This window comes from Parasteatoda tepidariorum, chromosome 2 (assembly GCF_982258835.1).
Source record: "Parasteatoda tepidariorum strain Cologne lab strain chromosome 2, Ptep-v5.0, whole genome shotgun sequence".
Classification (NCBI taxonomy): Eukaryota; Metazoa; Arthropoda; class Arachnida; order Araneae; family Theridiidae; genus Parasteatoda; species Parasteatoda tepidariorum.
In genome coordinates this window covers 100,653,239-100,681,099 of record NC_141756.1, presented here as the reverse complement: position 1 = coordinate 100,681,099, position 27,861 = coordinate 100,653,239, and the positions used below count along the sequence as shown (strand labels likewise).

Below are 27,861 nucleotides of genomic sequence, written 5' to 3'. Positions count from 1 at the left end.
ATATTCCTCCCCCTCAATTAACTTTTGTCTAATTCAAATCAAGAACTTAAAGATACTCTACTGAGACAATCTGCATTCTTGTTCTTAGTACCAGCTCTATGCACAATTTTAAAATTAAACGGTTGTAATGCTAAAGCCCAACGCATAAGTCTGGCATTTGAACTAGCATTTGTTTTAAGCCAGGTTAGCGGGTGATGATCAGTCTGGATAGTAAGCTTTTGCCCATCTAAATAGTGTCGTAATTTTTTGATGGCAAAAATTATACTGGCGCATTCTTTTTCCGTAGTACAATTTTTTTTTTCGGACTCATTAAACTTTTTACTCAGATATATTATGGGGTGTTCATGGCCTTCATTATCTAGTTGTGTTAATACCACACCCATACCAATTTCCGAAGCATCTGTTTGCAAGATAAATTCCTTTTCATAGTTGGGAGAGAAGAGTATAGGTTGGCTCGTTAATTTTTGTTTTAGTTTCTTAAAGGCTTCTTCGCATTCGATCGTCCAGGTAATTTCTCCCTTTTTTGTTTTGCCTTTTAAAGAGTCTGTTAATGGTGCAACCAGAACAGAGAACATTGGTATATATCGACTGTAATAGCCCGCTAGTCCCAAAAATGCTCTGGTCTCAGTTTTGGTCTTAGGTACAGGAAATTCGGCAACTGCTCGTGTTTTTATATCAGAGGGTTTTCTATAGCCTTGTCCGACAATATGTCCTAGATAAAGAACATGATCTTGCGCAAAACGGCATTTTGAAGGTTTCATTGTAAGTTCTGCTTCTTTGATACGCTGCAATACACAATTAAGATGTTCTAAATGAAGATCCCAGGTATCTGAGAAAATTGCTATATCATCAAGGTATGGCACTGCAAATTCTTCTAAACCCTTTAGTAGTCGTGCCATTAATTTGCTAAAAAAATAGGGGGCATTCTTCAACCCAAATGGAAGTCGTAATGGCCTATAAGTTCCGAAACTGGTAACAAAAGTAGCTAATCTTTGAGCGTTTGGACTAAGCTTAATTTGCCAATATCCCTTGGCGAAATCTAAAAGACTGATAAATTTTGCCTTGGCTACCTCTTCAACTCGGTCTTCTATGTTCGGAAGTGGGAAATATTGTGTTACCGTTATTTCGTTGAGACGACGGTAATCAATGCAGGGCCTTGGATCTTTATTTGGTGCTTCTACTAGGATCATAGGAGAAGTATAATCACTCTCACCTAAATCAATAATTTTTAAGTCCAACATTTTCTGTACTTCAGTTTTTAAAATTTCTGTTTGTCTGGGTGAAGTTCGGTAAGGCTTGGAAATAATTGGCTTATTTGTACTAAGTTGAATGTCATGCTCAATTAAGTTAGATTTTCCTGGGTTATTTGAAAAACTTTTCGAATATCTTCTTAAAATATTCCTCAATTGGTTGATTTCATGTCCGTTAAGGCGATTATCTAGGTGACTGTCTTTAATCATTTCAGATACATCAAATTCATCTGGTGAAATATACACTTGTGGAAAGTCAATATCTTGTTCTAAAGATGAAGAATCGTTTTCTGCACATAATAGAAAATTAATTATTGCAGGCCGTTTATAATATGGTTTAAGCATATTTACGTGATAAATCTGTGAACTCTCTCTTTTTCCTGGAATATTCACTAAATAATTAGTTTCAGACACTTTGCTTTCTATCTTCCCCGGGCCAATCCATTGAGCAGACAATTTATTAGCTCTAGATGTAGCCAAAACAAGAACCAAATCTCCGGCACTAAACTCTCTCCTAATACTATTTTTATCGTAATACGATTTCCTTTTTAACGCTGCATCTTCCATCTTGCTAACAGCAATTTCTTGGCATCTTTTTAAGCGGTTTATTAGGTGAAAAACGTATTCCGTCGCAGGAGATTCGTCTATTTCTCTTTTGGTCCACTGTTCATACAACAAAGTTTCAGGAGTACGCAAATTTTTTCCGTGTACTAACTCTGCTGGCGAAAATCCTGTACTTTCATGTGTTATAGTTCTCAAAGCCAAAAGGGCAAATGGTAAAAACTTCCCCCAGTCAGAACTAGACTCCAAACAAAGTACCCGTAAAATCCGCTTGATAGTTCTATGAAATCTTTCTACGGGATTCGACTGTGGGTGATGAACGGAACTATGCCGAACCTTTATGCCAAATCGATCAAAAAACTCAGTTGTTAGCATGCTCATAAAAGAAGTTCCTTGATCACATTGGACTTCTCGTGGGAAACCAGTTCTACAAAAAATATTAAGTAGGGCATCAGTCACCGACACAGATCCTATATCATTCACTGGGATTGCTTCTGGATATTTTGACGACATACAAATGGCCGTAATCAAGTATCTTTTTCCACTTGGCGTGGTGGGAAGAGGACCAACTGCATCAACGTTTAGTTTTGAGAATATTTCCTGTATGACCGGTACAATTTTTAAAGGAGCCTTTTTTTTATCATTTGGTTTCCCCGCTTTTTGACAACTATCGCAGGTCCGTACGAATTCTTCCATCTCTTTATAGCATTTTGGCCAAAAATAATATCGCGCCAATCTATCTTTGGATTTGGTTACACCAAGGTGTCCGGAAGTACTTTCATGACATAACTTTAAAATTCGGCTTCTAAATTTCTCAGGTATAACTAAAAGTTTTTTTTCTTCTCCTAATCGTCCTTCTTGGCATTTAAAAAGAAGTTTTCTTTCAACCAGATAGCGATGCTTACTGTTTTGATTCTGAATAACTTCTTCCACAGTTTTAAAAACTGATTTTAACTCGGCACTTTCCTGTTGAGCTTTAACGAATTCATCGTGATCTACCTGTATTAAAGAAAGTTCATCAGAGTTGGCATTTAGAGTTGGTAATATCTCTTCCATTTCTGAACTGACGGCATCCGTTTCTAAAACTGGTTCGTCATCTTTTTCATCTAAAATAATTTCTTGATTCTTATTATCTTGTTCGGAAGAGTTTTCGGTATCGTTCGAATTTTGTTGCTCATATTCTTCATTTTCTGCTTTTAAACGAGCTTGCGATCTGGTACTAACTGCGTTTAAATCTGAAATTTGCATTGGCGTCATTTGCAGATTTGGCAATCTAGCCGCTGTTCTATTCCCAAGGAGATATCGACCTTTATCCAACTCACTTCTAACCACAGCCGCTTTGGTTACAATGTTGCCAAACTGACCAGATAAGGAAACTTTTGCTAATGGTAAACAAGTTGGGCCTTCATCTAATGGTTGTTGTACCCACACAGTTTCGCCAGTAAACATATCTGGAGTCACATATTTTCTGCATATGATATCAATAGTTGCACCTGAATCTCGAAGAACTGGCATCCTAATTCCATTTACTTTCGCCATAAGAGTGTACGGAGTTAGTAATTTGTCTTCTTCGTGTCCTGCTCCGATTCGATTAACTTGAGCGGGTGGCTTTTGGCACTTAAGCTTCGGGCACTGAGGTCGTAAGTGATTAGTAGATCCACATTCGTAACATTTTAAAGGCGTACGTCTATCAAATTGATCATAAATTGCTTGCTTGTACTCATATTTTCTTTTATTTTCTGCATTTCGGCTATTCTTTGAAGTAGCTCCCTGTGAATTTTTCCGTGTGGCATTTTCTTCTCGCCAATTAAATCTCCGATTTTCAAAATTTACCTGCAAGTCAATTCGTTTGCGACTTCCACGTACATTCTCGTACTCGTCAAGTATTTCTGCCAGCTTTGTAGATGAAGTTATTTTTGACCAAGTGTCTATAAAATGATCACGCACTTCATTGGGAACTCTTCGTTTAGTTTGATCAGTAACCATTAGATCCAGCAAGGTTTCAAAATCTTTTACTTCCAATCCTTGAACCCATTCGTTTAAATAGTTCCTTAATTCAAAAACGAAATCTTTCCAACTATTATCGAACTTCTTTTGGTGCTGAATAAATTTGATCCTAAATTTTTCTGGACTTAGCTTAAACCTCTTCATTAAAATTTCCTTAACATGATCATAGTTGTACGTTTGTTCTTCAGATTCTCTTGCTATTAATTTTGTTATGTCAGGTGAAAGAAAAGATAATAAATGAGTAACCCACTCTTCTTTTGGTATTTCTGCTCGTTTTGCTTGACGCTCAAAAATTACTAAATAAAGACTGATTTCATCTTCCTTAGGATCAAAATTCTGCATTAACTTATGAATATCTAACTTATTCCGCAGAGTAGTGCCAATATTTTGATTTGAAGGGCCACTTAATTGGGCACTAAGCCTTAATTTCTCGAGTTCAAATTGGCGTTCTTCTTGTTTTTGCCGTTCTTGGCGTAGTTTTTCTTCCTCTTCTTCTTGGCGTTTTCTTTCTTCTTTTTCTTCTTTTTCGATACGATTTTCTTTAATTGCTTCTAATATTTCTTTAACTAGATTCACTTCGTAATTTTCAGATTTTTTTATAAGATTTATCAACTCACATACTGTAACATTTTCAATAATAGTTTCGCCCAATTCCTTGCATAATTCTACCAAATCACACTTTTTTTCTCGTCCCAAGAAGGCCATAAGGAACAATATTTGGAACACAATTCCTTTAAATCAAATGGTAAATCGATCCCGACGCTGCCAATTATTACCAATTAAATATAGCTGTAACGTATCATAAGCTATATCAAGAACTATTCAGTTTTTCTTTTAAATAAAAACTTTTATTAACAAACACCAACATTAAGAAATATGCAATACCCGTAACGGGATAGTGAAAACATCATAAACAACTAGAAAACCCGTAACGGGATATAAGGATACTCAAATTCCACAATAAAACTAATCTAAAAAGAATCAACAACTCTGTCGTTCTAAATATTGACTTCTAATTTAATCGTCTGCTTTTATTTTAAGTTTATCTCTTTATGCGTTTACTTTATTTTAATTATGATTTTGCAAACCCATTATTTCTTTACTATTTTTAGACTTTACAATCGTCTGCTTTTATAAATTCTTTAATAAGGAATACAGAGATCTTATGCAATCATGTTGGGCCCTTCTTTACGTGCTTTATAGTAACAAAAACATGTTAACAAAATTTAAATATTCCAATAAATTAAATTATAAAATTACTTGTTGTTATACGAAAGGTTCTTTGCAAGATTAGTCTCTTATTTTACGCCAATTCGTTTACTAGCGGCAGAACAACACAAAATTCTAATTCAGCATAAATTATTGTTACTGCACCAGAAAAATCATACCAAATAATTTTCAAACATGAAACAAAAATATTTTTCGTACTGATAGATATTTAAAAGTCTTGTGTGTTTAGTTCAACAATAAAAAGCAGAGTAAAATAAATTTGAGCACAATGATAGAGAAAAAAGAAATAAGAAAATTCATAGGTTTATTACCATTACATATGTTTTTTTCTCGCTGTTAAATTCGCAAAATCTTCAATAATATCTGCAAATTGTAACCTATTTGTAATATCGCTCTCTTTTGCCCAAAAGGGCTAAACTACTTAATTTATTATTTGAAAGAGTTGATCTCCACCGATTTTTTATTCTTTTCAATACAGAAAATGAACGTTCACTAGTGCAGTTATAAGTCACTAGTACATTTTCAAAAATAAGAAATTGGGCCCTTAATTTCAGTCGTTTGGGGGCCCCCCCTAGAATTTTACAGGGGAAGCACTTGCTTCCTATGCCTTTTCGGTAATCAGGCCCTGCACACGACGGATTCAGGAAGGTCTACGTTCACGCCGAAGAGGAAGTGGTGCGCACAGGTGCACGTCAGAGCGCACAGACCGGCGTATTCGCCAGTTGACTATTCGAGACCCTTTCTCCACGGCAAGTGCCATCCGAAGCCGGTTGCCTTCAGGAGCAGGAGGATCTGTGTCCACCCAAACCATGCGCAACAGATTGCATGGAGTACAGTTACGTGCACGGGTACCAGCAACAGGGGTACCGTTGACCGCTTTACACAGGGCTAGACGCCTGGCGTGGTGTCATCGTCATCGTACCTGGACCATCCAATGGCATCGGGTATTGTTCACGGATGAATCTCGTTTCTGTCTGTGGAGAAATGACGGCCGTCGACGGGTATGGCGGCGACCCGGAGAACGCTACGAACCAGCCCATTACGCCGCCGAGCGTCACAACGGTCCTACACCGGGCATCATGGTTTGGGGTGGCATAATGTTTGATCGCAGAACGCCCCTGGTACACATTCACGGCAGTTTGACAGCGAACCGCTACGTCACACAAGTTGTGTATCCCGTTGTTCTGCCCCTGCTGCAGGGCGCACCCAACACGGTATTCCAGCAAGACAATGCCAGTCCGCATGTCGCACGGCGAACTCTTAACAGCCTGACATCCTTCCCTGGCCGGCAGCCTCTCCAGATCTGAATCCCATAGAACACCTATGGGTTCTCATTGGACGTGGCATGAACAGAGGACCAATGGCGCAAACCATCGATGATCTGCGCACAGCAGTGGATGTGGCTTAGCAAAGGTTACCTCAGGCAACCGTCAATGGAGTCATTGATAGCATGCCTCGCCGAATTGAGGCCTGTATAGCTGCCCGAGGTGGCCACATTAGATATTGAATAAATTGCTTTAAAATGATTTTATTAGTCTGTTTTTTTAATCATTTGCATATCCATCTCACTACTATCGCTCCTGAAATTTGCATGACGCTACGTGCATTATTTCTTGGTGTTGCATTTTTCTTGGAGTATATATATATATATATATATATATATATATATATATATATATATATATATATATATATATATATATATATATATATATATATATATATATATATATATAATAGCAAATTTTTTTAAACATTATCTCTAGGAAAGGAACCTAAAACCTTAAAAGTCAATTACTAGCAAAAATAATCTTCGGTAATATAATAGTGGAAATATTACACTTGCTCATAAATATTTAAAATTAAGGCATTATAATTAAAACATATAAATATTTAATAATGACAATAAATTATAAATATTTTGAATAATGACAATAAAAGATATATTATGAAAGTGAAAGAATTTTTAAGCATTAATAACTTTGATTTTTTTTGAAGTTCCAGATTTTATTTTCTTTGACTTCGTGCGTTTTTTCTTTCTTTTTTTCTGTTTAAAGTTACGAGACGATATCGATTTCAATGGGGGGAAATTCTAATAAAAGTTCTTACACGACTAAACGGGAAACATAAAGGATAATTCTTTCTTTATTCACAGCAGGATAAATTCTTGTAGTACACTTTATAATTTCTTTGATGTCACCTTTGCAGTTTCTGAAATAAAACTTGAAAAATGACTTTTTCTCATTTTGTGTTTTCAAATAATTCTTGGGCGGTCGCTATCAAGCAAGCTGATATTTGACTACTATTGTTAAATTTTTTGCTATCAGATGAGAAGAAAATTACATCAAAATAAAAATTGAAAACAATGAATGCATGGACATAATTTTTTCAAAAAAGAAAAGCGAAACAATTCATTTTTAAAGCGAGAAGTTGATGCTGACGTCATTGACTGAATCCAGAATCTCGGAGCGACATGAGTCTTTTCAAAGAAGTGAGCTGGATATTCGATTTACTCTTTAACCCTGAGGTGAATCGGGTTCGATGACTGGTCGATATCGCACCGACAACAGTGCTGACGTAAAATATACTCAGTTGCAGACGGATCATGGATTAGCGTTCCCTTGCCATCGGGCTAACCGTGGGAGGTTTTCCACTCCATGTAACGCAAATGTGGGTTAGTTCCATTAAAGAGTCCTCCCCGAAGGCAACATTTCTCCCAATGCGTGATCCAGATCCGCGATGGCCCAGGGGATAGAGCGTTCGCCTTCCAATGAGGCGAACCGGGTTCGAATCCCAGTCGGCACGAATTCCGCATCCGGCTTGCACCAACCACAGTGCTGACGTGAAATATACTCAGTGGTAGACGAATCATGGGTTAGAGTCCCCTTGTCGTCAGGCTAACCGAGGGAGTTTCTCGTGGTCTTCCTCTCCGTGTAACGCAAATGCGGATTAGTTCCATCAAAAAGTCCTCCACGAAGGTAAATTTTTCCCAACACTTGATTCAGAAGTTCCCTTGTCTTCTGGATAGGGTTCAAAATTACAAGGCTACGGTGTTGAACATTAGTAGTCATAAATCCATTAAATTGGGTCGGCTGTTCAATGACGGTTATAAAATAAAATACTTGATTCAGGAGTTCCCTTGTCTTCTGGATTGTGTTCAAATTTACAAGGATACGGAGATGAACATGAGCAGTCATAAACCCAAAATAGGATCGACTGTTCAACGACGGTTATAAAATAAAAATTGTTCTACATTCTTGAATCTTCGAGTCTCCGCCCTATCTTCGGATATCGCACCACTGCACCCTGACTTTCCTTGATACATGTACAGTCCGCAAAAAAAAAAGATATCACCCTGAATAACTTTTGTTCTAATGATCGGATTTTCACGATCTAAGTGTCAATCTTAATGGTTCTGGGGGGTGACCTCAAATATGCTAATTAATTAGTGCTAACTATTAATTAAGTTACGAAATCAGACACAAAAACGTACTTTCTCTGAATAAACATATAATTTTTTTGCATATTTGGATTCCTTATCTTCAAAATATAGGGGGCAGCCGCAATCTGGGAAATGTGGTCCCCATAGTTTGGTCAGGAGAGCGATTCAAAGTTTGGACCCTTTAATGTTAATTTCGTTTTTTGCGTTTTCAGTCATATTTTAAAAACTAATGAAGCAATTCAAAAAAAAATTGCACCCACTTATAAAACTCATTTACCCAAAGATAATTTCATGAAAAAAATAATTTTTAATAATTATTTATTATTTTTTATTATTTAATTAAAGTGAGGATGAAAAAAGTTTGAATTATGAGGTAGGGATTTTTCTATACCATTTTAATCTACATATTTTTCAATTGAAAAATCTAAAGTTTCTATTGTTTTTATTTATTAGAAGATGAGAAAAATTAAAATTAATTATTTAAAAAAAATAATTTGGCGACAACGAAGAAATGATTTAAGGGGGCGATTAATATTAAAATGTGATAAACTTACGAGGAACTTGACGTAGCGCGAGTGGCGTAAAATTTCATTCATATTTTTTTCGCTAATAATCGTTTGCTAATCTTTCTATTTTTATTTCTTTAAAACTTTAAAATACGATATTTCTTTTTTAGTCGTCTAAAATTCCATTTGAAATTTAGTAAAGAAATTTGAATAAAACATCAACGAATGTTGAGTTTTATAAAAGCATGCTTGTGATAGAATATGATTATACACCAGATTTTGCTTATTCAATGTGATTATTTTTTAGTTTTTTTTTCTCAATAACTGATACAATTTCTGTAATATACATACGTATGAATAGATTTGGAATAAAATATTTATCAATTTCTTGATTATATTTTTTATAAATAATAATAAAAATACGTAGTCAACATTTTTAAGCATCTCTCACATCATTGCAAATTTCTCAACATATTATACGTCGTCTTAATCTTAAAAGTAATTTTTAATCACCAATCTGGAAGTGTTTCGCAGAACTATTTTACCAACTATTTCATTAAATTTTAAAATTTTTAAAAATCTTATTCTTTACCCTACTACGTTTATTATTTCATCATTAATATACTAATAAATTTTTCACGTCATGGATTGATTCGAGAAACATTCCAGCAGGGTTCGTTGATTTAAATCATCTTGACTTAAATCACGATTTAAATCATGATTTAAATCAAATGATTTTTTTAAAAAAATCATTGATTTACATCAACAAATTATTTATATATATATATATTGATATCAAAAGTTAAAAAACAGTGTTTTAAATAATTGATAATTTTGTTATTTTCTTTTCTTAGTTTTAAAATTTATTTTAAATAAATTGCTGCATTAATTAATTTTAGTTAACGAAATTTCTTTCTTGGTGTGTGTTAAATTCCAACACATTTGAAATAACTTTTTTAAAAATATTTTGATTCTTGAGATTGAAAGTACAGATTAAAGTAAACATTTAATGCTGTTTTAATATAAACTTGCTTATCTGTAGAAAGTATTTAATAAACATGACTTTTTTTCAAGAAAGAAAGTGCAAATAATGTTAATTAAAATTCTACCGTTAGATTGAAAAAGCATGGAATTATAATCTAAATTATATTTTATTGGTAGAAAATGTATATTTCTAAAGCTTGAGGTTATATTAAAAAAAATTCCCTTATTAAGCCCAAAATAGAAGAAGAAAAAAAAAAGGCTGATGAATTCAGATATTTTTTTCCTGCTTTAGTGTAATTCTTCCCTTTCAAAGTCTATTTGAAGCAGTAGGGTTATTAACTGGTATTTTTTTTTCTTATAATATGTTTACAGTATCTTTTTCTTCATCAGATTTTCTATAAAGAAATTTTGTGGAAAAAAAATTCCAATGAGCACGTAGATTTTTAAAATTTTTTTTTAATCTTAACTAATCTATTTTGATATAAGATTAAAGATGAATATTTTAATATAAAAATATATAGATCAAATATTTACTTTTCGATGAATGACTACATTTATAAACACAATCTGATACAATGATTTTGTCATTTTAAAAATCATGAAAAAAAAGAAATCACAATTTGAAATTAAAATTATGGTTTGCTAATTGAAACCTTGTTTTAAGTATAATTTATATTTTCTACTTCCTCTAATCTTTTAATTTCAATCATGAATTTGTTTCAAAATGGTTGCTATGCATTCAAAACTATGTATTTTAATGAAAAATTATTTTGGTAAGTCAGAGCTTCTAAAATATTGTTATAATATAGTTTTAATATTAATTTAATTTTGACTAAACATTTATAAAGTTTTTTTAATCATAAATTAAAATTCTTACAATGTGTTCGAATAAAAATCAAAAAAATCTGATTTAAATCAAAAAAATCCGATTTAAATCAAAAAAATCGGATTGATTTGATTTTTTTTTAAAAAATCAAAATAATCACGAACCCTGCATTCCAGTGACTTTCAAGTCATATCTTGGCCCCCAAATTCACCTGACCTTAATCCAATAGAGCATTTGTGGTCCTACTTGAAAAACCAAATTCATACAGCTACGCTACCCCCTCGCAATGTGAGGGAATTGCAGGACCAGTTGGTGAGCGCTTGGTACCAGATACCTCAGACTCTATCAGCCCCTTGTGGAATCAATGCCACGGCGGGTGCTAGCATTTTTGAGGGCTAAGGGTCGTCCTACGTGTTATTAGCAGGGTGGCTATAATGTAATGTCTCTTCCGTGTATATTTCACACATTTCCTAGGCATTCTATAGAATGCCAAATGAGAAACCGGCAAAGTATAAAATGCATTCGTCAAAATGTCATTCAAAAATGACAATTAGGTTATTTTCTTATTTTTTATATGAAAATATGTTTTTTAATGGAAGTACATTTATACTCTTAAGTACATTTTATACTCTTAAAATTTTGTATACCAACATCTAAATGAATACTTTCAAAATTAGATAAGTAAAAATATTTAAAATGAGTCATAAGAGCTGGGAAAAAACACAATAAAAGTAATCGATTTACTATTTATGGTGGTGGTATTAAATTCACCTGTAATCTCTAACTATATGACAAAAACAATATAATAATCGCAGGGTTCAAAAAAGAAAATTACATAACATTGACCGATAGAAGTTTTAATTAAAAACATTATATTAAAACTTAGAATTATTTTGCTTGTGTAGAATTTAAAAAAATGTAAACTGTGAACGCTTTCCAGTTTCCAAAAATTAATTAATTTAAACACATTAAAAAGAGATTTCTGGGTGAAAAGAAAAAAAATACACATCTTCTTAGAGTATTTTTGCAAAAAGAATAGTTTTTCTTCATACTCTAAAATTTCTAAGCAGACTCACATGTTTTTAGAAATACGCTTTATGATTTTTTGACATAAAATAAAATGTAATCCAATGTGATTCCTTGATGTTGAAAGAGAAGAAGTTTTTAATACATCAGGAAAGCAATTAGAATGACATTCTTTTGACAACATTTGTTGAAATTTTTTTTTAAGAAAAGGATGTGTTGATTCCACTTGAAAAGAATGAGTCCTTGTTTTTCTCTTTATTTATTCTCAAAAAGGATGCTTATTATAAATTTCTTTATACTATACAGTTAAAATATATAACGCAGCCAGAAATTTTTTTTGAAGTGATTTTTGTGAAATTATTACACAAAAACAAACTCTTCAACAATTACATTTACGCCAATAGTTGAAGACGTTATTAGCGTAACATAGGAAAAAATTACATTAACGTTGTTTCTTGTTGTAGCACTATAATATATCGACTAATGGTGAAATGTTGTTGTCTTATGCCACTTGTCAATACTAACCACAAATAAGGCAAAGGGGCACGATTCTTCTTGATTTCCAGTGGCGCCATCTATGGTCAATAATTCGACTTCTGCCGCACGTCATGTTTTAAAAGGAGGATACATTCACACACAATCAATCCACAGATCGTGATTTTGACCTGAACCAGAACACGATCAATCTCCGATTCAGTACTCCAAGAGGTACTGATTTGTTATGGGAACTTGGAGGACTTTGTGATCCTAAAAGATATAACATGCACCCTTCACCATTCTCTGGGGAGTTTTTGGCCTGCAAGGATCAAACTCACGACCTCTTGGACATGACCCGAACACCCTACCAACCAGCGTATCTCGGCCCTAATGATAAGATAATTTTTTTTTTAAACAGCAGCAAAATTTATTTTACAATGAAAACAGCTCCACATTATTTACAAACAGGAAAAATTACTTTTGCAATATAACAATACCTCTTCTACTCTCTTCTTCATTTATTCTATCTATACCAACAAGAAAACATAAAATTTTAAACTTATAATTTATAAACTTCTTCTTAAATCCTTTTAAACATTAACTTCTCGACACTGATTTTAAATTTAATTTTTTAAATAATTTCTGGCACAAGTCTAGTAAAACTCTACTTTTATAGTTTATAAGTTCAGGGGTACTTGCAATTCAAGAAGAAGATCACGGATACCTACACATGTGACCTATGACATCAGGGTCAACTGATAGTTTATAAGAATTGGTTATTCGAATAAGTTAACTCGCCGCAGCGACAGTCCCTCGAAGAGGACCGCAGTCCGAAACCACGACACGCGCCCCCAGCCGACCCAAACACCGGCCGGAGCCTCACCTGTGGCATTTATTAAAAGCCAAAATATTAACAATTATTTTCTCTTGGCAACAGCACAGATATTAACATAATGAAATACAAAAATAAGTGTTTGGGCCCCAGCGACGCCCATCTTATAAGATCAAGGTCGATGGAACGCTGCTTTAGAGTGGGAAAATTGAAAATCATTCAATTTGACATAAACGGACAGTTTGACAATCCTGGCCTGTTTAGACGATCTAAGTTCTTGAACCCGAGAAATTGGAGGAATTTCTCTGTCCAAGAAATTAGATGATTCGTCGACACTATACAAGTTCTTGAATGTCACTGATTGGTCGGTAGAAAAACTTGCGCATGCGCATTGCTCATATTCAACATTATAAAATCCTACTTACATGAGTTTAAAATTAATAAATAAATTCAAAAACAATCATAATAACGCAAATAGACCGTAACAGGTCAATTTATTTGGACTAAAATATATGAAAACAGACAACAAAATGACGTAATCTCATGCCTACTTGTTGACGTCACAAAACCTAAGACGCTGATTGGTTAAGGGAGGAAGAACTTGGATGGAAAGTAGAACATGCTCTACTATCGTCCAAGGACTTGGATGGTAGTTTACACAATCCAAGCTTCCTTCAATATCAATCAACTTGGATTGTCTAAACAGGTTTTAATAGGGGGACATTCAACAAAACAGACATCAAAATTACAAAACATCAAAATTACAAAAGTATGCGAAGTCCCATAAATAATTAAGATCACATAAAATTGGTATTTGAACCTAAAAACAACAGTAGGGTGAGATTGATTAAAATGAATAAAAGCCAGACCCTTATGAAAAAATCGAGGTATACATGAGGTATAAACGAGGTATATTTGAAAGGTATAAAGGAGGTTGTTATTTAAATACGTCGTTAAGGTTGAAAAGGGTGCAAATGAATACCTCAAAATCAACCTCAAATATACCTTAAATATACCTCCAGAGGTATATATGTTTCAACCTGAGGTGTTTAATTTTACTTCTGTGGAGAGGTAGATATTTACTACTTTAAAGTGTTTTATTTTCAACCTTAGGTTATTACTTATCAGCCTGAAGTATATTTTTTTACACTTGTGGAAGTATTTTTTCAACAACCTAAGGTGTGTCATTTTACACTTCAGGTTATTATAAATCAACCTCAGGTGTATTTTGTTCTACCTCAGGTAATTATTTTTCAACCTCAGGTATATAATTTTATGCTTGTAGAGGTATATATTTATCAACCAGTGGTGTGTCGTATTACACTTCTGGTTGTTATAAATCAACCTCAGGTGTATTTTGTTCTACCTCAGGAAATTATTTTTCAACCTCAGGTATATAATTTTATGCTTGTAGAGGTATGTATTTATCAACCTGTGGTGCGTCGTTTTACACTTCTGGTTGTTATAAATCAACCTTGGGTGTATTTTGTTCTACCTCAGGTAATTATTTTTCAACCTCAGGTATATAATTTTATGTTTGTTGAGGTATATATTTATCAACCTGAGGGGCGTCGTTTTACACTTCTGGTTGTAATAAATCAACCTGAAGTGTATTTTCAACACTTGGAAAGGTTATTTTTATATTGACGTCATGTGTTCCATGTTCTACCTTAAGTTATTATTTCGTAACCTGAAGTGTATATTTTTGTATTTTTAGAAGTATTAATTTATCAACCAAAGATGCGACATTTTACACTTCTGGCTTATGTAGCTCAACCTAAAGCTGTTTTTTCAGTACTTACGAATGTGAGGTGCTCACCTAGTTGATTAATTTTTAACCTCACTATATAAAAAATATAATATATATATAAAGATATTATCTATATTATATGAAGAATAATGTATGTCATTACATTTTTTCACTAGTAGAGATCTTCATTTATCAATCTGAAGTTTTTAATATTAAACCTTCGGCAGTAATTCCTTCTTTTGTTAAGTTATAAGAGAAGGTTTTAAATGCATAATTCTTCTGTAATTTTAATAGATTGAATTAAATCATCTTAAAATATCACTTATCCAAATTCTACAATTAAAAAAACTATTTATGGGAACTCATATTTTTAGAAAATAGTTGTCTAATGTGCTTGAATTTCTTAAGCTATGAAACTACAAATTTAAATAATTAGTCAGCTGAAATTCAAATACTTTTATTTAAAACTAAAATTTAATTTTTTAACAAATCAACAAAATTATTTTAAATACTGCTTCCGTCTATCTGTTGAAACTTGTAATTATTGGAACCTAAAAGAAAAAAAAAATGAATTAGTAAGTAAGTCATATTTGCAATAATAGTGGCAGGTTTTATGATTTAAATTAACTGGATGAAGTTAATTTTCTTTTTCAGATAAATAGCAGTACTCTTCTGCCATTTCTATTCAATCCTCATAGCTAAAAAGCATGACAGGTACCACAGCCACAAAATAAAGTACACTGAATTCAGTACTACCATTAACAACATTTACAGAAATTCAAAGATATAATTCCAATCTTAATATGCAATTTTAACACTTCGTATTTTTCTATACATTTGGTATCATTATGGTACTTGTAAGTTTGATAATTATATTTTCTTTCTTTCTTTTCTTACAAATCTTTAAACTCAATAAACCTAGTCGATATATTTTTAAACTTTTTGTCAGACTTTATAAAACTAATAGCTTTTTTATAAATTTTAGACGCTGATTCCGAAAAGGACTTCCGTTATTGTCAATCACATAAGAGTTTCTTAAAAAATAGTTATTTTAACATTTTTTAATAAATGCAATCAAGAATCAACAATCGTTTAAAAAATTAAATTTTAAAGTTATGTACCAATTTTTATTCTTTTTTTACACTCAATCGAATCGAACCAATTACAAGTTGATAAGGAGCATTTATTTTAAAGTTGTGAGTAATTTTATGTGAAGAAAATGTCTAAGAGAGAATGATTTGAAATAATACTTTTAAAATAAGTTGAGTACAATATCTCCTATATAATTTATAATACCAAGCAGAATAAAACTAATAGCTAGTTGTTACAAACATTTGTTTAAATATAAAAGTACATCCCATAAGATGAAATTCAAAAAATTGCATACTACTTTTAACAATAAATGTCTTTATTTGCAATTGATTTTATTCAATTCAGCATTAAAATTGCATAAGAAACTATACTGGCTTATTTCTAAAACATTTAAGATTTCCGAAAGTCGCCAATTTTTGAAGTAGTGAACTATAAACAGCTGCATAAAAATGCTCATAACCTTGAAACAAATTGTCATATAAACTTGAAATCGGGTTAAATTTAGTTCTATTCAATATTTTAATAAGTAATAACAATCTGCTTAGTAAATAATTAACGTGAGTAAATTGAGAAGAAATAACACGTAGTGAAAATAGCAGAGTGATCAAACATAAAAAAAGTGAGCTAGTACAGTTACTAGTTTTCAATTATCAAATATCTAACAAACTATTGTTATCAACAATTGAATAAATGCTGTAGTTTATTAGGAGAGATTACTTTTTCTTTATGGTATGAATTCAGAACTATTTCCTAGGGGAAGGCTGAGAAGCAACTTGCTAGTCACTTCTTCATCGCTGCTGCACATGTGTTATTTACAGCCTAGGTCATCTCAGCAATGTCAGGGAACAGTGGATAAGCTCTGTAAATATATATATATATATATATATATATATATATATATATATATATATATATATATATATATATATATATATATACACTGGTTATCATAAATTAAGGAAAATTCACAAAAATCGCGATAACTCAAGAAATTACACATGGAATTTTATGAAACTTACCCACAATATACAACACATAGTAAGGTATTAAACAACATAAAAAGAAATTATCAGACATTAATAGTAGTATAGAAATTAGCACATGTATAAAATAAACAAATTGGAAGTATCGGTTTGCAATAGAAAAAGTACCTTTAATATGGAATATGATTGCCTCTAGAAGCAATACAGCACAAACAGCGATGTGTGATGCTTTCAATTATGCGGTCTATCAGTTCAATAGGAAGTGAGAGCCATTGCTCTTGTAAAGCAGTTGCAAGCGTGGCAAGGGTCTGAGGGGGCTGATTGATGGCAGATACACGCCTCCCTAGAGCATCCCAAACGTGCTCGATAGGATTCAAGTCCGGGGATCGAGCTGGCCACTCCATGCGAGTAATTGTTTCCTGTTGAAGATAATCATCAACAATGCGAGCTCTGTGTGGTCTTGCATTATCGTCCTGTAACAGGAAGCAATCACCAATTGCCCCGGCATATGGGCGCACATAAGCATCAAGGATGTTGTCTCGATAAACCTGAGCATTCACGGTTCCCCTTGGAAAGACATGGAGGTATGTGCGCCCTCCTAAGGATATGCCTCCCCAAACACAGACACTGCCTCTTCCGTATGCATCTCTTTCACGGATGTTTGATGGATGATAACGGGTCCCAGGTTCTCTCCATATCAAATAACGTCTACTGTCACTTTCTAGACTAAACCTGGACTCATCCGTAAAGAGAACAGGCCTCCATTGATCTGACGTCCAGTGGACATGTTGTCGGGCCCACTGCAAACGGTCTCTCCTATGGCGTGATGTGAGCGGCACGCAAATGGCTGGTCGTCTCGCATACAGACCACCTTCGTGGAGCCTTCTGCGCACAGTTGACGTTGACACCAACCTTCCGGTGGCTGCAGCAAGAGAGGATCTAAGATGTGTCGGAGTAGCGGTTCTATTCCTGCGTGCACTTAATGTCAAATATCGGTCATCGGCACTGGTCGTAACAGTTGGCCGTCCTTGACTGAACCTCCTAGATGCCGAATCTGTGGTTTGAAATTGCCTCCAAAGTCTATGAACCACAGATGGACTCACATTTAGCCATCTGGCCACTTCTGATTGACTCTGCCCTGCCTCTAGTCTCCCGATGGCTCTCCATCGTAGTTCTTCAGGCAAATGATGCCTAGAGGTCATTATTACGAATTGGCTATCTCAGATTTTCAATGTCGCAATCACAGTAAAATTTGTGTGCTTTCTCTCAAACTTGGACTTTTATGCTCCAGGCAGATGACGTAAGCCGAGTGCAGCGCCACTAATTTGCATATTGCAATTTTACTCAGCTACTCTTAGTGGACAACATATGCAAATTTTGCACGGTTTGGCTTACTTTTGAAAGAGTTATCGCTATTTTTGTGATTTTTCCTTAATTTATGATAACCAGTGTATATACACACACATTTGTAAGAAAAAGAAATTGCACGTTAATCAGATTTTTAAAAAAATCAGATTTAAATGCAGTGTCATTATACATATTTTGACTCATAAACAACAATATAAACTTTGCAACAGATATCCGAGCAAACGATAAGCATACAGCTATAGTGGAATTTCAAAGCAAAATTGCTATTTTAAAGATATTTTAATTTTCAATGATTTAGTTATAAGAGAAATTATGAACATTTTACTCAACTAATCAGCTTGCATACTGCAACGTTGAAACATACACATTTAAGCAAAATAAAAGAATAGTTATATTTGAATAAATTACGAACAATAAAATATACTGTGCATAACCTGCTGTAACGATTCACCAGTAACGTTACCCTAAACAGCGACGAGAAATATTTCGATTGTTCTCTCTTATTGCTAAGCCGACACTAATAGCTTCTAAGAATATCCTCCAACTTAAACTATTTAAGATCAGGAGGCATCTTTAAAACAAAAATAATAAAATTTAAGTTTGAAAATTGAAGCATATTTGATTAAAAGTGATAAAACCAAATTAATAAATGTCAAGCACACTTACCGAATTTCGAATACACTTTCGATTGTCAACACACACGCAATTTGCCGGCTCGCACGGAACTCTGGGAATTGAGCTAGTTAATATGAAGTGTACCTTAAACAACCTTAAAACAAGTTTAGGTATAAATAAAATGAGTTCATACACCTCAATAAATACCTCACTCTCGTTAGTTGAAATAAGGTTGATTTTTTTATACCTCATAAATACCTCTTTTGTTACAAGTGTAAGAAAAACATCCTGGTATACCTTGGAAACTACCTCATCAATCTGGTTGATATGAAGTGATTTTAAAATAACCTCAAAATAAGCTTAGGTATAAATAAAATGACTTCATATACCTCAATAAATACCTCACTCTTTTTAGTTGAAATAAGGTTGATTTTTTTATACCTCATTAATACCTCTTTTGATACAAGTGTAAGAAAAACAACCTCCTATACCTTAAAAATCACCTCATAAGTCTGGTTGATTTGAAGTGGATTTAAAACAACCTCAAAATAAGCTTAGGTGTAAAAAAAATGACTCCATATACCTCAATAAATACCTCACTTTCTTTAGTTGAAACAAGGTAAAAAATTTTATACCTCAAAAATACCTCTGTTGTTACAAGTGTAAGAAAATCAACTTGGTATACCTCAAAAATCACCTTATAAGTGTAGTTGATTTGAAGTGAATTTTAAACAACCTCAAAACAAGCTGAAGTGTATATAAAACTACCTCGTACACCTTAATTACAACCTATACGAGGTATAATTTTTATTGCTGTTATCTGTGCAACCTTAAATATACCTCAAATATACCTCAAATCAACCTTAATACCTCAAAAATACCTCAAATCAACCTTAAATATACCTTAAATTTTCGTAAGGGGAAGTTATTTAAAATTGTAGAATTAAAAAGTATTAAACTTGGAAGTAAGAAAATTATAGTTTAAAAATAGCATTGAAATATTAAGATCATTAAACCAGCTAAAAACATAACTGTATATATGAATTAAAAAAAATAACAATCAAAATAAATATTAGGTAAGAAATTTAGTTAAAATGTAAATGTATAGGATAAAACGAAGCTATAAAAATAGTTGAAAATGGAAGTAAAAAATCAATTACGTTATAACACACAGCTAAAGTTATTAAAAATAAATATATAATACAATAAAATACCAATAGTTTAAAATGTCAGAGAGGTGGAGATGCCAGTCAAAAGTGATTGATGGTAAAATTAAGGTATTGTAAAAAAGGGGGTCCATGAGGTCGTTCGGAGTCATGTCTTCAATGCAAGTAATTTAATAATGTTTCTGATTGTTTGTTTTTGCCTTTCTGTTCGGCGTCACGATCGATCTCATGTCTCCTTGATTTTTTAAGGGTATTCCCACGGAGTATTGTAAATTTAACTCATTCTGTTAATAAATGCGCCTAATGGTTTGATATTTGCCGTAATATTTGCAACTTGATGTTTTTTTTGTTTTTTTTGAATAATCTGGCCTGGTGGTCTCCGAACACTCCGTGGCCGGTGTAAAATTTATTTAAATAAAAATCACTCATCAGTCGCTTATTGCTAACTTGTGGAAAAAAGAGATGCGTTTGTATCATCCACTATTTGACCACCTCTTCTGCCAAAGATTAATGCTGACGTTCCTGAGTTGTCTCCTCAGCTGAGCTCTAGTTATGTAGCAATTTATATCCACCCATCCCGAGCTCTGTAGCAGCTTTTGCTAATGAATCCGCCTCCTCGTTTGCTCTCTTCCCCCGTATGGTCCCTGATCCAATTTAGTTTGATCTTATTTCCAATCTTATGCTTAATTTCTTCCACTAACTTATTTGTGGGTACGGGGTTTTCAAGTGAGTTAAACACTAGGTTGCCTAAAGGAATTCATTTTGACTGCTTTTTCATTTGCAAAAAATGTGCAAATAATAATGCATAAATTAATATTTTCTTTCCAAGTGAAGTAAATTTTTTTATTGTTTCTATTTACTAACAACTTGTTATATAACTGTAAATAAATATAAAAAATATTAAAAATTAATCAAACAAATATCTTTATACATACGTTATTTTTTCACAATACAGTCATTTTGACTGCTTTTGGGCAATATAGGTACAGTCCGCAAAAAAAAAAAGATATCACCCTGAATAACTTTCGTTCTAATGATCCGATTTTCACGAACTAAGTGTCAATCTTAATGGTTCCTGGGGGTGACCTCAAATATGCTAATTAATTAGTGCTAACTATTAATTAAGTTACGAAATCAGACACAAAAACGTACTTTCTCTGAATAAACATATATTTTTTTTTACATATTTGGAATCTAGACACTTGAATTAGGGGGGGTAGACAAAATTTTAAAACAATTGGATCGTAAATTGGGTTGCAATAAAGGTTTATATATTTGGCGATAGTCCAGAAAACCGCCAAAAAAAGTCACCTGCGCAAATAAATATTTTAAGATAACCCTTGACTGATTCAAAAGAGAAACGCTTAATTTTACTAGGTTGCTAGGCAACCAATTTCTGACTGTAAAAAAATTGAAATAATGTTTTGTGATTGCTCTGAGAGGTTTAATTAATAGTTAATAGAAAACACCTCGAAGTTTCTAGGCAATAGACAATTTTTAAGTTCATTTATGTCCAAAAAGCAAAATAAATAAATAAATAAATAAAATAAAAAATTATTTTAATCTCTTTTGAAAAGAAAATTTGAATCGATTTATAAGTTTTCAGAATTTAAATACATGAACTTTTTGTCTGATATTATTTAGATTATGCTATTTTTGCTATGTTTATTCGAGGATTTCATACTAAAATCAAATTAACATAACTTATAATAGCTATATACAAAATTTTAGGGATAATGATTTTTACAGCTTTAATCGAGTCTTCTAGGCATGAAAGTTTGAAGGAAAAAAAAGTGCATGAAAAATAAAATGTAGATTGTATAGTAATTCTAATGCACATTCACAAGGTTTTCTGTAATTTACGATTTCTTTTTTCTATAACTCAATGAATTGCTGAATGTTTAGTGGCATTTTAAAAACATTGAAATATGTTATGTTTAAGAATAAGATATAGAAATAATATGTTGCATATTGTATGATTCATTGTTTAAAAAATTGCTTCATTTTGCTAGATATTTACGTTACATGGTTTTCTTTGGATAAAGATGATTAGCAAATAGCATCCACATGTTTCGATACATTCTGAAACTTACGTTCGCAAATTCACCATAAAATGTCGCACAGCATATTCTTCAATTACGATAAGCTACATTTACCACCAAATACTGCTACTATGATTATTTTTGTTATATATATATCAGATATATATATATATATATATATATATATATATATATATATATATATATATATATATATATATATATATATATATATATATATATATATATATATATATATGTAAAATGATGCAGTCGGACCGAGCAGGGAAACAGACACAGGATTTTAATTAAATCAGAGAAACTTTTATTTGATCATTCTTAGTTGAGTGGGAGCGAAAAAGTGATGTTTACTCCATCAGCAAACAGTCTTTCTGGTAGGGAAAATCTTGCAAAAAATCCTAAAATGTCTCTATTTAGGGAAAAGAGGGAAAACTCAGAAATTACAATTGGTTAATGAACTTGCTCGAGTGATTCCCACGGCTTAAAAGGGAAAAAAGATCTTTATTTAAATGTATGCATACTTTGGCTAAAAATAGATTTAGAAACAGGATGTGGCTTTTAAAAGTGTGAGAAAGTATTTCAAATAGAATAATTAATTAGTAAAGTAGGAGTTGTTTTATAGCAAAGAAACTAACATAAAAAGATTAATTGAAGCTTTTTATGTTACATCCCCCCTCGCCGAAAAATTTTTAACTATTATCAAAAATTTTAAAATTTATCTTTTTGCAAAACTTTCCCTATGATGACACATTTAAAATAAAAAAAAATCAAATTGCACTTTTAACAATATTTCCAAGTAATATGAATTTTAAAAAATACATATAAGCACGCAATATATAAAAAAATTTCATGAAAGTCTCGAGAAAAAAAAAATTGAAGTAGCGCTACCATCAAAATGAAGTGTTAGATCTTCATTTTCAATACTTTTTTGTGATTTAAGTTTTTTCAGTCCTTTTTGAAAATCACTGTAAATAAAGTTATTACTCATGCTAACACAATTAAAATAAACTTTTCACTATAAGAAAATTTATAAAAATTTTCTAAAAATGCAAATTTTAAAAACATGAAAATACAAGTGATATGAGATATACAAATACAAATTGACACTTTTTCCAAAAAAATTTTTCTTCAGGATTTGTACATCTTGAAAATAAAATGTATAAAAAATTTTTTGACACAATGGTCTTTAATCTGAAATTTAGGATTTCAGTGTTGTTAGGGGAAAATTTTTGCTGGATTAGGGGCTGTATTCCCCAAAAGGAGGAAAACAGTCCCTAGTCTCAACAATGATGTACTGGAAGATCCTAGTTTCAATAGATGCTTAAGTTTAAATTTTCTTGGTTTTCACCACAGAGAGAAACTACCATCGCCCCAGATCCTTTAGATTGGGTAAACATTGAACTTGAAGAAGAAAATTTGAAAGGTCGGATCTTCCAGAAAAAAGGGGACCACATGTTCATTGAACCATGTGTAATGTTGTCATTTTCGGTGTTTTTAATTTATTTTAACAATGAAAAATCATTAAATTTAATATAAAATATAGTCAATTCCATTTAAATAATTACATGTTTTTTATTCGTGACATAATTTAAGTTTGTCAGGTGGGTGGTACCTTCGCAATTTTGATATATGAACTATTTCTGTATTTTCTTTATTATGAATATTCTTTTTATTTATTTTATAATTAACATCAGAAATTTTTTCAAGAATTATATATGGACCGGAAAAAGTTGGGGTAAGTTTCCTAGTATTGGGGTATTTAAAATCTTCATACATTACAGTATCATTCGGGGAAAATTCAATATGAGTGAATCTTGCATCATAATAAATTTTATTTTTTTCATGATATTGTTTTGTTCTTTCAACTGCAATTTTCCTTGCTTCTTCTACTGGGGGAAAAATTTCTTCAGATAAAGGATGATTAAATGGGAGAGTGCCAAACATTAAATAAGCTGGGGAAAATTTAGTTACTGAATGTGGAGTTAAATTATATTCTTCAGTTACTTCTTTTAATAATTTAGGCCAAGGAATTTTTTTAGAAGAATCATTAATTTTACATTTTAAACGTGTTACAATGGTTTGTCCTAAACGTTCAACTTTTCCATTAGTTTCAGGTCTATGGGCTGTAGTTAACAATTGTTTGATTTTGCTATGTTTAAGAAATTTTTTAAAGTGGGAAGAAGTAAACGCGGCATTTCTATCACTCAAAATACTTTTAGGGGTTTGAATTTGAAAAATTTGGTGCAAAAAATTTACATAAGTTTCCGTAGTTATTGATTTAGATGCAAAAGACCACATATATCGAGTGTGATGATCAATTACTAAAGTTAAATATTTTTTGGTAGAATTGTAATAATTAAAACCACCTACACTATCGATTGCAATTATTTCAAAAGGTTTGTCAACTGGGGGCATTTCCTGAAGTAACCCAAATCTTTTCTGTCTAGGTTTTTTATTAATTTGACAAGTATGACAATGTTTGTTAAAATTTGTAATGTCCAAAGTAATATTTTCCCAATAGTAAACAGGAGTAAGTAAATTAATAGTTTTTTGAATTCCGGGATGGCCAAATTTTTTATGAGTAATTTCAAGTAATTTATGCCTTAAAGAAAATGGAACAACAATTTTGGTAAAACCCTTTTTACGTAAACACAAAACATTATCTATTTTAATAAAATTTCCAGTTAAATTATCATTTTGTTGGGCTTCGCGAATTTCATCTAATTGCAAAAGATGTGAAAAATGGCTTACATTATTTAAATCAACATCACTACTGTGTTCAATATTGTCAGGAATATCACGGGATAACATGTCAGCTTCAAAGTTTAAGGTGCCTTTTGTGTATTTTATATCATAATCATACATACTTAATAGTAAAGACCATCGGAACAATCTACCTTTTAGATTTTTAACATTTTTTAACCAAACTAAAGCCGCATGATCTGTATGTATGGTAAATTTATTTCCAAATAAATAATGATAAAATTTGTTTAATGCATCAACAATAGCAAGACATTCCAGTTCTGTGATAGCATAATTTTTCTCATAGTCTCTAAGAGAACGAGAATGGAATGCTATTGGATGTAAGACACCTGAAACATCTGGCTGTTTCAAAATTGCTCCAACACCACTTTGACTTGCGTCAACAAAAATATGACATGGTAATTTAGGATTAAATATTTTCAAAATTGGTTTACAAACTAAAGCATTTTTTAAAAATTCGAATGCTTCTTGACATTTGGGAGTCCAACACCAGGGTATATTTTTCTTTAAGAGATTATTTAAAGGTGCTCTAAGTTTAGCATAATTATTTATAAATTTGTTATACACATTTATTGAACCTAAAAATCGTTGAAGAGATTTAACATTAGTTGGAGGTTTCAAGTTTTTAATTGCTTCAATGTTGTTGTTATCAGGAGTTACTACACCATTAGATATTTCATATCCCAAAAATTGAATTTTAGTTTGCAAAAAAGAACATTTAGAAGCTTTTAATTTTAAGTTTTCAAATCTACATATTTCAAAAATTTCCTTTAGATGATTTAAATGTTCTTCAAAATTATTAGAATAAATTATGATATCATCAAAATAGTTAGCTGCAAATGAAACTTTATATTTAGTGAGTATTCTACGTATTGTTCTTTGAAAAATACTAGGGGCGTTCTTCCACCCAAATGGCAATCTTAACCATTCGTATAACCCACTATTGGTGACAAAAGCAAGTTTTTCAGTGTCCTCAGGGTTGATTGGAATTTGCCAATAACCACTTACCATATCTAGTCTACTAAAATAAACACTGTTCCCTAATTTATCTATAAGAGTTTCTATAAGAGGTAATGGTTCTGCATCCGATTTAGTAATTTGATTTAATTTTCTGAAGTCTATACACAATCTACTTTTTTTATTTTCATCTTTTTTATAAGCTAGAGTTACTGGAGCAGAATAGGGAGAAGAACTTTCTTTAATTATATTATGCTTTAACAATTCTTCAATTTGTATCTATTTCCTCTTGTTGTTTTGGGGAAGTTTTGTATGCTCGTAAGGATACTGGTAAGTCTGATGTTAATCTTACCCTTTGAGGTTCAATTCTTATTGTCCCTACATCATATTTATCTTTAGCAAAAATATCTGAAAAATCTTCTAAAATTTCCTGAAGTTGGAAATTTTTTTTTTTATCTTGAATTTGCATAATTCCGTCAACATGATTTTGACAATGTTGCGCACCATTATCACATTTAGTCTCAAGAACATTTGAAAACTCAAGATTATTTTCAGTTTTGCTATTTAAATCTTTATTTTTAAGTCTATTTTTTGTTTTATTTTTCTTAGAATTCTCTTTGTTTACATTTTTATTTTTGTTTATTTTCACGTCCAAAATTTTATTTTCCATAACAACTTCTTCCTTTTGTTTATTATTATTTGATTTAACATTTTTTCTTTTATTTTTACTTTCCTTATTTTTATTCTTAACTTTATTTTCTCCGTTGGTATTTTTGTTGCAATCATTAACCTGGATTTCAGGAGAAATGTGTAAAGACAAGTTGCTTTTATAATCCGAAAAAGTGATCAGTTTTCTCTGATTTTGCATTACAACTTGTTTATCACAATCTATCACAAATTTAAACCCATTACATTCCTTTAAACCCAATATGGCATAAGGTAGATCAGTATTTAAAATATAAAATTCCACTGACCTAGCTATATTTCCAATTTTTAAATTTAAAGTACAAGTGTGGTTAAGTTGCAAAATACCTTTTGTTTGTTTTACATTAACACAGTTCTTTCTTTCTTTTTGGACATTAAGTTTTTCAAAAAGTTTAGTTGGGATGATATTTAAAGTACTACCTGTATCAATATTTAACAGGATAGTTTTATTTGTCAAAATCGGGTATTTGTCACTTTCATAGTTTTCATTTTTATTTTGTATGTATCCGGATACTATTAATTGTCAATTTCGTGGTTGGTCACTTTCTTGTTTATGCTGAGTTTGATTCTCAGCCATAAAAGAATTAGGTTTGTTTACACAATTCTGGCCCCAATGATAAGCATTGGTTATACCAAGCTTATCACAGTATTTACATGGCTTAGGAGGCAACTCCTGGGAAGCCTGGGCGAAATGACTAGTTTGTTGTTTATTTCTTTGAAACTTTTCATTTTGAATTCTAGGTCTAAATTGGGATTGTTGGTTATAACTTTGATTAGGCCGGGGAAAATTTTGATTTCGTCGAGGATTATAATTTGGATTACTTGAGTTGTTAAAGAATGGCCGCCTTGGTACCCAGCCTTGATATTGTGGTCTATATACATTAAATTTAGATTCTGGTAATTTTTTAGTTTCAGTTTGGGGCAAGACCGTAGGTACATCGTGAATTATTTTCGAAACAATAGTGAGCCATTCAATTGGGGTTTTAGGTTCTTTTAAAACCAAAAGTGTTCTGATTTGGTGGGGCAAACCAATAGATAGACCCTCAATTATATGTTCAGTACTTAAATTTATTTTTCGACCCAACTCTACCTTTTCGGTAAAATACGAATTTAGGTCTTTAGCTTGGCCCGAAAATTTTAAATTTTGAAAATCGTTAAAGCCAAATGGAGGTGAAAAATAATGCTCTCTAAAAATTTCAACTATTTCTTGATATGAATTACAATTAAGACAGTTATTAATATACAATTTTAAAGCTGA

General features: G+C 32.0%; 2 protein-coding genes across 5 annotated transcripts in view; both read right to left on the bottom strand.

The window, feature by feature from the left end:
- The window catches only part of LOC107439782 (dopamine receptor 2), a 140,275-nt gene that overhangs the window by 5,714 nt on the left and 106,700 nt on the right, over positions 1–27,861 (bottom strand). The gene's annotated exons all lie outside the window — the stretch shown is intronic.
- Positions 39–4,160, bottom strand: LOC147815952 (uncharacterized). The gene has a single exon (XM_087156663.1). It carries the CDS (start codon positions 4,158–4,160, stop codon positions 39–41), a length of 4,122 nt encoding a protein of 1,373 aa, XP_087012789.1.

Excerpts from the sequence above, each read along its gene's own strand:
- LOC147815952 (XM_087156663.1), bottom strand. The coding sequence starts at position 4,160 with ATGCAGAATTTTGATCCTAAGGAAGATGAAATCAGTCTTTATTTAGTA.